Source organism: Stegostoma tigrinum, chromosome 19, assembly GCF_030684315.1.
Source record: "Stegostoma tigrinum isolate sSteTig4 chromosome 19, sSteTig4.hap1, whole genome shotgun sequence".
In the NCBI taxonomy this organism is placed as follows: Eukaryota; Metazoa; Chordata; class Chondrichthyes; order Orectolobiformes; family Stegostomatidae; genus Stegostoma; species Stegostoma tigrinum.
In genome coordinates this window covers 51380365-51393495 of record NC_081372.1, presented here as the reverse complement: position 1 = coordinate 51393495, position 13131 = coordinate 51380365, and the positions used below count along the sequence as shown (strand labels likewise).

The 13131-nt window shown below is 40.7% G+C and overlaps 1 protein-coding gene across 1 annotated transcript; it reads left to right on the top strand.

The window, feature by feature from the left end:
* Positions 1 to 10033: 10033 nt before the first annotated feature.
* Positions 10034 to 13106, top strand: LOC125461310 (troponin C, skeletal muscle-like). Its single transcript, XM_048549925.2, has 4 exons — positions 10034 to 10158; positions 10671 to 10785; positions 12554 to 12690; positions 12790 to 13106. Exons 1-4 carry the CDS (start codon positions 10047 to 10049, stop codon positions 12819 to 12821), a joined length of 396 nt encoding a protein of 131 aa, XP_048405882.1. The 5' UTR covers positions 10034 to 10046; the 3' UTR covers positions 12822 to 13106.
* Positions 13107 to 13131: the final 25 nt, after the last annotated feature.

The window sequence follows — 13131 nt, the reverse complement described above, 5'->3', positions numbered from 1 at the left end:
CAAGTTTCACACCTTCCTTCTGGTAGCATGGGGACCAGAATTGAATGCAGTATTCCAAAAGTGGGCTGACTGATGTCCTGTACAACTGCAACATGACCTCCCAACTCCTACACTCAACACACTGGTCAATAAAGGCATTTCAAACGCCTTCCTCACTACCTGTGGACCTGGGACTCCACTTTCAATGAACTATGAACCTCCACTCCCAGGTCCCTTCGTTCAACAACACTCCCCAAGACCTTACCGTTAAGTGTTTAAGTCCTACTCTGATTTGCCTTTCCAAAATGCAGCATGTCTCATTTGTCAAAATTCAAAAAAAATCAAACCTTAAACCTCGATTGGATATGCAACCCAGAAGACACAGGAAAAGTGGGTGACAGTCCTTTTAGGTATTCTGATGCGCTTACAAATTATCCCAAAACACAACAAGGGCTTCACATCATTTGAATTAACGATCACTTGAGCTCCGCAGTTGCTGTAAGAAATAATTGTGAGATGGATCAATGCAGGATCCCTTAATGGTAATATCTGTGAATATTTTAGGGGATGGTGCGATCATAATCACCCTAGAAATGCAGGGCAGTGTGAAACTGGGAATATTCCTGGCATTCGGGTGTTTTATTCACTGAGGAACTGGGTCCTAAATCCTGGAAAGGTTCTGAAGGGAAGCTGGACATTGGAGGGGTATGTAACCTCACTACATGGGTAGGGGTTTGGTATTCCATGTGTGAAGTTGATGTAATGTTTATAACTCCATCCACATTTACCACAAAAACTAATAATGTAGAACCATCAATACAACTGGCAGTGGGGTGGACTCAGCTCCCTGTATTAAACCATAAGACCATAAGGCATAGGAGTGGAAGTAAGACCATTCGGCCCATCGAGTCCACTCCGCCATTTAAATCATGTTTGATTGGCATTTCAACTCTACTTCCCTGCACTCTCCCCATAGCCCTTGATTCCTTGTGAGATCAAGAATTTATTGACTCTGTGGCAATGAATTCCACAGGACCACCATTCTCTGGCTGAAAAAATGTCTCCTCATTTTCGTTTTAAATTTACCCCCTCTAATTCTAAGGCTGTGCCCATGGGTCCTAGTCTCCCCGCCTAATGGAACAACTTCCCAGCATCCACCCTTTGTGTTTGTGTGGGAGTCTGGCCTTATCTGTCGGTAATGTCAAGAACTCTGCACATTTTAACCGATAGACTTGAGATTCTTCGTGCTTGCCCGCCATTGTCCAAAAATGATACAGCCCTTCCCAGACAGGTTAGTCTTGGTGAGATTTGCAACATCATGTGACAACGGTCCCTTTACAGAAGACCTGTGATATTTCTGGGTTGCTGGAGGGATTACACTCCACCTGATCCAAACATCCCAATGTTATTCGATGGCCCAAAGCCAAGCTCCAGAGAATCGTTGATGAGTACAATTCCCAGAATTTCCCCAGATACTGACAAAAAGTGCACAGGGAGATATCGAAGGATTTCTTGGGAGTGCAAACTTACCAGTTAATTCAGTGCAACAATCTGAACTAAATAACTGTTCCTCCTGGGTTTCCTGTCTTTCCCCACTCCATCCTCTGCACTAACCTCCTCTTCCCAAAACCGCCTCCCTCCACTTTCCCCCAGTAATTTTTCCTTATTCCAGCTATTCTTTGATTACAACGGACCACTCTGTTCCCATTGTGCTGTATGATACCACGAGTTGTGCCCACTTTTTTGTGCTGCTATTTTTCTTGCCCGGCTGAGAGACAGCAAACAGAATAAAATAAATGAGTTTGGGTCTTTGAAGTGGTAACTTTACCAAGTTCTTTGTCTGTTTCTAATATCTGTGTTGTAAGATTAAAGTATGGTTTGCTTAAAGGTTAGTGGTGGGACAATGAAATAAAATCTGGAACAAAGTATCTTACACTTCACTCTCAAAAAATGAACAACATTTATGGTCTAGGCTATCACCATAACATATTTTGGAGCATGTCTGATCGGGTCTATACAGTTCCATCACATACTTTCGAAACTTGTCCCATAAAGTTCTTGTTCTGTCCCTCCAGCATTAGTTTCCTCTGGAAATTCTCACCCTATGTTCCTCAGGGATTAAGCCAGTTGCCAATGGTCTGTAAGCTCAGGAGAATTGTGGGAGAATACCTGCCCAGGATCTTCCTGTTTGCTGGATGTTCCAGGCCAGCAAAGCCTATGGAGTCCAGTTCATTGCTACCACCAGCACACAACTTTGGGAATTATAGGGCACGTGTAAGTTGTTTTGCTGCCATTAGTTTCCACGTCCCTTTAACAATTTTTCTGGCGAAATGGGCTCCCTGATCAGAATTCATCTGAGCGGGACTCTCCACCAGGCAATCACTCCCTTGGCAAATATTCATGTGACGGTGGTTGCAGTGCAATCCCATGACTCGAATGCCTCCAGCCATCAGGTTATGATCCATTACAATCAAACAGGATCATTGTCCCTCAGCATGGATGGGATAAGACACATATAAACTATCTGAATGGTTTCACAAGGTTCCCCTGATCTGGGTTGACTTGGTATTTTAATGTGAATAGCCATTCCAGGGATGCATTGCCCTCAGGGTAGATATTTTTGGCAATATTTCACGCCCAAGTTTTGTGTGCCAGCTTCCACCAGTCATGATGTAAGCTATTTATCATGACATTCCTCCCATGGTGATCAATGCCATGATGGAATCCTATATGTATTTTCCTCATGCATCCTGAGATATCACTTTGCGAAAGGGGTTCTGTTATTGCTGCAAAATTGGGTACAAACTTTGGCAGGAGTTAAAGAGTCCCAGAACGTTCATCATCCCTCTTACAGGACTGGGGTGTGATGGAATACTTCCCAATTGCCTGAATGGGTTTAGCTCCAACAACACTCAAGAACCATCACATCACCTAGCGCAAAGAAGCCTATTGCTTGGCACCAAATTCATAACAGGTCATTTGCTCAATCGCCAACTTAGTGGCAGTCATGTGTACCATATACAAGATGCAACACAGAAATTCACCAAGGTTCCATAGACAAAACATCCTAAACCCATGATCATTACCACCAGTAAGGACAACTGCAGCAAGTATATGGGAACATCACCACCTGCACATTTCCCTCCTAGCTACGTACATCCTGACTTGAAACTATATCTCCATTCTCCATGTGTCATTGAGTCAAAATCATAGAATTCCCTCCAGGCAGGCATTGTGTACCTGCTGCACCAAATGGACTGCAGTGGTTCAAGTCATTCAACAATTTCCCAAGCATATCTAGAGATTGACAATAAATACTGGCCCAGCAATGTGACGACTCCATTCTGTCAACGAATTTTTAAAAAGCAGCATCAAAATGAAAAGGGTTGCATCAATACCAGTCGAACATTAACTGCAGGCATGTGCAGTTGATAGCTCCTCGCTACATCTTTGTCTACGCTCTGGACAGGTATCAAGACTAATATGCTTGGAGGAAAATCCTTATCAAGAAGCAGCCACTCATAGAATCTGAAAGTTGACCTGGGACGGTAAAAAAAAACCTCACATGTGATGGAATCATGAGAGTTCAAAAAGCATTTCCTGTATTAGGTTTTCAATGAAAACTTTCTCGATTTAGGAATCTTGCAGACCGGCTTCTTGATGCTTTCAGTTGGCTTTCATTTTAGTTCTCCACCTGCTGTCTTTCAGACAAAAGAAATATCCATGATGGAATGGAAGCCAGGCAAAATTGATGATAGAACAGTCAGTCGTCACGGGCCAAAAGAACTTAGGCAAGAAAATAAACAAATAACCCAAAATGTGTCTGGAGCAGGCATGCTGCTGGCTAAACAAATTTTAAAAAGGAAAGAAAAGGAAACAAAATAGAGGACACTGTGAAATGGAAAGAAATGTTTGAGTCCACACAGCTATACAATGCCTAAATGGAAGACAAGGCACAGTTTGTTAGCTTGGCCTTCGTGGAACAGTGCAGCAGGCCAAGTCGATGTCAGCCAGAGAGCAACATGGGGAACTAAAATGACATGTCAATGAAAGCTCAGAGACATTCTTGCGAGCTCCATTGAAGTGTTTGGCAAAATGGTCTCTCAGTTTGTGTGTTTGATCGTTCCAATGTACAGGAGAATCCAAATTGTGTTGTGTCTAATTTTACTCTGTGAAGTTATTTCTTCGACAATTCCTTCTGGAGCAGATAAGAAAAATACTGGAGGTAAAAATAACTGTTCTACTTTCTAGACTAAATTAAGAAAGACTGGAATGTTAACTATGACCTTTATTCTTTATTTTTCTACACGCTATCGGAAGGTAATGCTAAACAATTTAACTCTTTTTCAGTTACTAATTTGTACCTACATATTTTGGGCCCAAGTACCTTTGATCCAGAGATGGAACATGCATGGCAATGTTGCACATTTTCACTGTACTCCTGTAATACTGTACTTGAGTACACATGATAAAAAAATTCTACATCTAATTGTAAATTATTTCATATCTTCACGATTTAGTACGCAACAGTTTACTTCATTTCATGTTTGACTGATATCTTGGGTGTCCCAAAGATAATCAAATCTCAGATTGCAATTGGTCTCAAAAAGGGTAACATGCAGCTTAAACATTAGCAGTTTCTCTTCAAAAATCGTTTGGTTCACAAATATTCATGTTTAACAATGGACAGAGCTTACAACTGAGTGTGGTCTTAGGTAGCGGCACCATTGATTTTGAAGAGTTCTTGGTGACGATGGCGAGGCAGATGAGAGAAGAAGTGAAAGGAAAGTCTGACAAAGACATCGCAGAATTCTTTTGTGTATTTGATTGGTGGGTTTGAGCTTCTGCATGACTGGTATAAACATGATCGTGCAGAAATTCTATTTTAAGGTTGTAGATCCTCCGTTGTACATATTGATAAATGAAAGAACTTTCTCAAAGATTTACTAGGATGTTGCCTGGTATGGAGGGAAGGTCTTACGAGGAAAGGCTGAGGGACTTGAAGCTGTTTTAATTAGAGAGAAGAAGGTTAAGAGGTGACTTAATTGAGATAGATAAAATAATCAGAGGATTAGATAGGGTGGATAGAGAGAGCCTTTTTCCAAGGATGGTGACGGTGAGCACGAGGGGGCATAGCTTTAAATTGTGAGGTGAAAGATACAGGACAGGTGTCAGAGGTAGTTTCTTTACTCAGAAAGTAGGAAGGGAATGGAACGGTTTGCCTGCAATGGTAGTAGATTTGCTAACTTTAGGCACATTTAAGTCATCATTGGACAAGCATATGAACGTACATGGAATAGAGTAGGTTAGATGGGCATCAGATTGGTATGACACGTCAGCACAACATCGAGGGCCGAAGGGCCTATACTGTGCTGTAATGTTCTATGTTCTATCAGCAAAGCAATGAGGAAAGCATCCCTGCTTCAAGGAAATGTAGGGTAAGAGGCCGGTTAGGTCAGTTGCCTGGTTAGCTGGTTTGTAAGAGAGAGTATAAACAATAGTGTGGGTTTAATTCCTACACCACCTCAGGTTTCCGTGAATGACTCCCCTCAACACTCAACTCAGTCACAGTGACCCTCTGGTCGAAGTCACCGCCAATCATCTCTCTCTAATGAAATATCAACCACCTGATATGTTGACACAAAGGTGAATTTACCTTTTGGTTCATGTAAATAAACCATTGTAGCAAACAAGTATATCAATTATACAAAATAATGCAGAAGCTGAAAATATGAAATAATAATGAGAATAAATAATGTCACTCGCTTGAACACCATCTATCTAGAGAAGAAAAAAAGAGTCTGTGTTTTCAGCTCAATATAACTTCTTCATATCCAAAGTGAGGTAGAAGTGTGGAAACATTTGTTCCTAGAACATTTCTAGCGGAACTCGCAACTGTCAAACATGTATTGAAATTTGTTTCATTTACATTGCATGTGACATGGTGCACCTTTCATGATTTTATACTAAAAGATATAAGAGTCGCCTGGAGACAGTTCTTTGAGGATTAACCAGGTTGAGACTAAAATCCTCAGCTTCACACATTTGGAAAGTATTAACAGTTGAGACTATTTTCTCTTCAACAAAGAAGACCAAAGGGTGATCCATAGATAGTTGCAATACTCACAGATGTTTTGACAATTTGGATAGACAGCATGTTTTCAATTCTGGAGGATAACAGCATAATGGAAATGTCCCAGACGAGCGAGCCAGTGGATCATGCTGATGCTCAAGGGACAAACTTTCAAATCTCATCCGGTGAGCTAGTGAAATAGAAAACTCAATCAATACATCTGCAACATAAAACTAATGTCGATGATGATAGTGACAAGTGTTATTGATTATTCTGAAAACCTATGTGGTTCACTTGTGTCCTTCAAGGAAGACAATCTGCCATCCTTACCTTGCTGGCCTGAACATAAATCCAGACCAGTGGAACGCTGTCTGATTTGTAACTGCACTCTGAAATTACTGAACAAGCAACTCCATTCATGTGCAATTAGGCATGGACAACAATGCAGTCGTTGTCAGCAACACACTTATCCATGTAAAAGGCGATGGAGAACATAAGTAGAGAATATCAACAGAAGATTTTCAGAAAACAAAACTGTCACGAACAAAATTATGGAAGAACAGAAAGTGTGATTCAATATTATCATTGGAATGAAAGGGAAGCCATTTCCAATTGAACAGAATCGAAGGTGATAATGACAAATTATTTGTAATTGCTTTCAGAGCAGAGGGCACACTATTGAATTCAGGTCTTGAGAAATTTGAGACATTGGGTGGGAACCGTATCATTTTTGGATGGAACAGGTGAGTTTAGACCTGAGGTTTATGAAGCCGTTTCCTCAGATGATTGTGTAACATATCTCGATTTGTTGTAACCCAGTGATTAAAATCGATTACTTGATGAGGTTAAATAATGTAAATTTTCAGACAGAAAGAAAGTGAAATTAGGTGGAGATGATCTTTTCTCAACTTCTATTTTGGTAAGGTAGATAACATTGCTGGATTGGGGACTTTCACACTTTTCTTGATGACTCTAGCAATGCTGACAGATTCATCGATCGTCATGAGCTGGTTGATGTCATCCAGGATGCTGGGGAGCATGTTGCAGAGGAGGAACTTCATGAACTCATCAGGGAGTGGGACAAGAACACTGATGGTAAACTTGACTTTGATGATATGTTAAAATAAAAGAAAGTGATATTGTGTTGGTTTAGTATAGCGTATTTAAACTAAGTATGCTTTCAATCAAATATATTCCTCCCTTTACAGAATCGTCGAAGTTGTTTGAGAATGTCCAGTAAAAAAGCCAACATCCCTCAGCTACCCACTGTGATACAACAATTTAATGAACTGTGAGTCGTCGTCCTTCTGCGACCAACTACCGAGACGTCTGAAATACACCCAATGTTTGCAAAAAATTCAAAATCTGTTTGATAGGACTGGAGCTACATACAGAGAGCTTCATAGCTGCAATAGTTCTCTCTTTGTGAGGAAGAAGCAATCACATATGTATGAAATGCTCAGTGATTTTCCTCTCAGCCTGGAACGCTGCACAATTTATTCAAAACCATTTCCTAATAAAGATAATGCCAATATTTTCCAGCCACTTGTTGCATTTCACTTGGTGAATGACAGGGATTCTCTGGATATTTATTCTCTATTTCCAGCAGGCGACAATGTTAAATTGTATCACGAAAAAGCAGTTTACATATATTGGCAGCAAAACCATTCTCCTCATGTGGCACATCCTTCATGACAGAGGATATCTCAACAGTTGATAATAGTAGTGAAGTACTTTGAAAGGGTATGCAGCAATTCATGAAGAATACGTCATCAACAACCTGCACATAGCAAATTCTACATTAGTAGATAAGCCATTCCTGTGATATTCTGAGGAACAACTATTGGCCTCTCCTGCTCTTCTGTTAAATCATATCCCAGGATCCACAGATGACGGCTGTCATCAAAATGACAAATTACCTCAAAGTGCGACATTATCACTGCCATTCACTACACATTAATCAGCTGCTGTCAGTGTCAGATTGGAAACTTCACATTTGAATTCACACACAAGAATGCTTCACACTGAATCACAGCACAGTCTAGAGCACAACAAGCTGCAGTTGGTGACAGTTCACTGAAATGATTGTTATGAGTAAACCATTGTGCCATAAAACATAGAATCCCTGCATTGTAGAAACAGGCTCCTTCGTCCATCAAGTCTGCATCAACCCTCCAAAGAGCTTCCCTCACTCTACTCTACCCTTGTAACCCTGCATTTCCCATGGCTTGTTCATCTAGTCTACACTCCCCAAGATACCATGGGCATTTTAGCATGGCTTGTCTGCCTAACATGCACATCTTTAGACTGTGGGAAGTAACTGCAATAACCAGAGGAAAACCATGAAGACACATGGAGAATGTGCAAACTCCATGCAGACATTTGGCCAAGAGTGGAATTGAACCCAGCTCCCCATCTCTGTGAGGCAGCAGTGCTAACCACTGAGACACCGTGAAACCTGTAGTGTAGCATGGAACACATGCAGTAAATCAAGGAATAAGTCGTATAACAATACATTTATCACCATAATTCTGCACAATAAGCTGCTGTTGCTGTTGCTTAAAGAACTGTTATTAGTAAACCATTGTGCCATTATGTTTAATCGTAGAATACCTACAGTGGGGAAACAGGCGACTTATTTCATCCATTGCATACCAACCCTACAAAGACCATCCCTCACTCTTCTCTATCCTTGTAACCCTGCATTTCCCATGGTTAATTAATCTAATCTACCTTGCCCAGGATACCATGGGCAATTTAGCATGGCTTGTTCGCCTAACATGCACATCTTTGGCCTACACGAAGTAACTGGAGTAACCAAAGGAAACCCACGTACACACAGAGAAAACATGTAAACTCCACGCAGACAGTTGGCCAAGGGTGGAACTGAACTCAGCTCTATGTGAGGCAGCAGTGCTAACCACTGAGACGCTGTGCAGCCCTTAGTGTTATAGGCAAAAAGAGGTGGCAATTGCCTCATACAATTTAAAGTATGAAACACATACATGAAATCAAGGAGCAAGTAGTGTAACAATACATTCATCACCATTTACAAGATGCAAAACAGAAATTCACCAAGGTTCTATCAACAAAATGTCCTTATCCCATGACCACTACCACCTGGAAGGACAATGGCAGCAAGTACATGGGAACACCACCACCTGCACATTCCCCTCCAAGCCACTCACCATCCTGACTTGGAACTATACCTCCATTTTCAGCATGTCTTTGTGTCAAATACCTGGTGCTCCCTCCAAGCAGACATTGTGTGCCGACCTGCACTAAATGTAGGGCAGTGGCTGAAGACATTCAAACAAAACAGTCAGACGTTAATTGAAGGCACCTCCAGGTGATAGTACCTCGCTACATCTTTATCTACGTGCTGGACAGATACCAAGACCAGCCTGCCTGGACGAAAATTCTTACCTGGAGGCAGCCACTCACAGAATCTGGAAGTTGAACGGCGGAGGTGAAGAAATCTCATTGGGTGATGGAATCATGAAAATTCCAAAAGCATTTCTTGTGCTGAGTTTTCAATGAGGGCCTTCTTTCTTAATCTTACAGATTTCAGAGGCCTGTCATTTTAGTTCTACACCTGGCCATCTTTCGTACAAAAGAAAGATCTGTGATGCAAGGGAAGACAGGGAAAGCTGATGACAGAAGAGTCAGTCTTCAGGGTCCAAAGGAAATTGATTTGGTGCAAGAAAAAACAAATAAACCAAAATGTGCCGAGAGCAGGTGTGCTGCTGGCTCATCAAATAGGAATGAAAAGGAAAAAAAAGAGAGTACACTGCGAAATGGAATGAAATGCTTGAGTCCATACTGCTATAAAATGCCTAATTCGAAGATGAGGCACAGTTTGTAATCTTGGCCTTCCCTGCAAAAGTGCAACAGGCCAAGTTGACGTCAGCGTCAGGGCAGTTTGGAGCATTTAAATGAAACGTCAATGAAAGCTCAGAACATTTGTGTGAGCTGCGCTGAAGTGTTCAGCAAAATGGTCTTCCAGTCTGTGTGTTTGGTCTTCCCAAATTACAGGCGAGTCCAAATTGTGCTGGGTATTGTATTACTCTGTGATGTTAATTCTCTGATGATCCCTTCTCGCAGAGGTAAGAAAAATACTGGAGGTAAAATAGCTGTTCTACTTTCTAGACTGCAGTAAGGCGGACTGCAATGTTAACTATTAACTTTTTTCTTTATTTTTCTGTTTGCTTATGTGAAGGTAATGCTTCATGTTTTAACTCTTTTTCTCTGGCTAACTTGTACTTCAGTTTTTTGGACCTGGGTACATTTGTACCTGAAATGGGGCCATCTATGACAACATTATACATTTTTCACTGTACTCCTGTAATGCAACCACACACGATAGTAGAATCTAAAACTAAATCTAACGTAATTCACATCTTCACAAATGAGTACATAATAATTCGCTTCACTTCACTTATAATTGATGTCATGGGTTTCCCGGAAGCTCGTCTAATCTCAGATTCCACCAGTGCTGAATAACACTCACATTGAGTTTAAGCATTAGCGTTTTCTCTTCTTTTCAAACATCATTTCATTCCCAATGTTCATGGTTAACAATCGGCAGATCTAAGTTTAGAGTGTCCTCTTACTTTAGGTAGTGGCACCATTGACTATGAAAGGTTTCAAGTGATGACGGGGAGGCAGATGAGAGAAGAAGTGAAAGGAAAGTCTGACAAAGACATCGCAGAATTCTTTCGTGTAATTGATGGGTGAGTTTGAGGTTCTACATGACTGATATAAACATGAGAGCGCAGCAATTCTATTTTGAGTTTGTTGATTCTCGTTGAATGTATTGAAAAAGAGACAACTTTCTTAAAGATCAGCAAAGCAATCAGAAAAACATCCCTGCTTCAAGGAAATGTAGGGTACGGGGCCAATTAGCTCAGTTGCCTGGTTAGCTGGTTTGCAAGGGAGAGCATAAACAATAGTGTGGGTTTAATTCCTACACCACCTCAGGTTACCGTGAATGACTCCCCTCAACACTCACCTCAGTCACAGTGACCCTCTGGTCGAAGTCACCACCAATCATCTCTCTCTCATGAAATAGCAGCCACCTGATATGTTGACACAAAGGTGAATTTACCTTTTGGTTCATGTAAATAAACCTTTGCAGCAAACATGTATATCAATTATACAAAATACTTCAGAAGCTGAAAATATGAAATAATAATGAGAATCATTAATGTCACTCGCTTTAACACCATCTATCCAGAGAAGTGAAAAAGAGTCTGTGTTTTCAGCTCAATATAACTTCTTCATATCCAAAGTGAGGTAGAAGTGTTGAAACATTTGTTCCTAGAACACTTCTAGCGGGACTCGCAACTGGCAAACATGTGTTGAAATTTGTTTCATTTACATTGCATGTGACATGGTGCACCTTTCATGATTTCATACGAAAAGATATAAGAGTTGCCTGGAGACACTTCTTTGAGGATTTACCAGGTTGAGACTAAAAATCCTCAGCTTCACACATCAGGAAAGTATTAACAGTTGAGACTATTTTCCCTTCAACAAAAAAGTCTAAAGGGTGATCCGTAGATAGTTGCAATACTCACAGATGTTTTGAAAATGTGGATAGACAGCATGTTTTCACTTCAGGGAGATAGTAGCATAATGGAAATGTCCCAGACGAGTGAGCCAGTGGATCCTGCTGATGCTCCAAGAACAAACTTTCAAATCTCATCCGGTGAGCTAGTGAAATAGAAAACTCAATCAATACATCTGCAGCATAAAACTGATGTCGTTGATGATAGTGAAAAGTCTGAGAGGTTGTTGTGAAAACCTATGTGGTTCACTTGTCTCCTTCAAGGAAGACAATCTGCCATCCTTACCTTGCTGGCCTGAATATATATCCAGACCAGTGGAACGCTGTCTGATTTGTAACTGCACTCTGAAATTACTGAACAAACAACTCCATTCAAGTGCAATTAGGCATGGACAACAATGCAGTCCTTGTCAGCAACACACTTATCCATGTAAAACGCGATGGAGAACATAAGTAGAGAATATCAACAGAAGATTTTCAGAAAACAAAACTGTCACGAAAAAAATTGTGGAAGAACAGAAAGTGTGATTCATTATTATCATTGGAATGAAAGGGAAGCCATTTCCATTTGAACACAATCGAAGGTGATAATGACAAATCATTTGTAATTGCTTTCAGAGCAGAGGGCACACTATTGAATTCAGGTCTTGAGAAATTTGAGACATTGTGTGCGAACTGTATCATTTTTGGATGAACCAGGTGAGTTCAGATGTGAGGTTTATGAAGCTTTTTCCTCGTATGTTCGTGCATGATGTCTAGATTTGTTGTACGCCTGTGATTAAATTGGATTACTTGATGAGATTAAATAATGTAAACTTCCAGACAGAAAGAAAGTGAAATTAGATGGATATGATCTTTTCTCAACTTCTATTTTGGTAAGGTAGATAACATTGCTGGATTGGGGACATTCATACTTTTCTTGATGACTCTAGCCATGCTGACGGTTTCATCGATTGTTCTGAGCTGCATATTGCCATCATGGTTGCTGGGGAGCGTGTTGTAGAGGAGGAAGCACATGAACTCATCAGGGAGTGGGACAAGAACAGTGATGGCAAACATGACTTTGATGGTATGTGCTAATTTTTAAAAATTAGCGATATTGTGTGGGATTATTATTGAGTATTTAAACTGTGTCTGCTTTAAATCAAATGTCTTCCACCCTTTACAGAATGGTCGAAGTTGTTGAAGAATGTCCAGTAAAACAGCCAACATCCCTCAGCAACCCACTGTGATACAACAATTTCATGACCTGTGTGTCGTCACCCTTCTCCGAATCACTGCCGAGACATCTGAAATACACACAATGATTGCAAAGAATTCAAAATCTGATTGACAGGACTGGAGGTACATATATAGCAAAGAGCTTCATAGCTGCTGTAGTTCTCTCTTTGTGAGGAAGAAGCAATCGCATATGTATGAAACGCTCAGTGATTTTTCTCTCAGCCTGGAACGCTGCACAATTTATTCAAAACCATTTCCTAATAAAGTTAATGCCAATTTTTTCCACCCA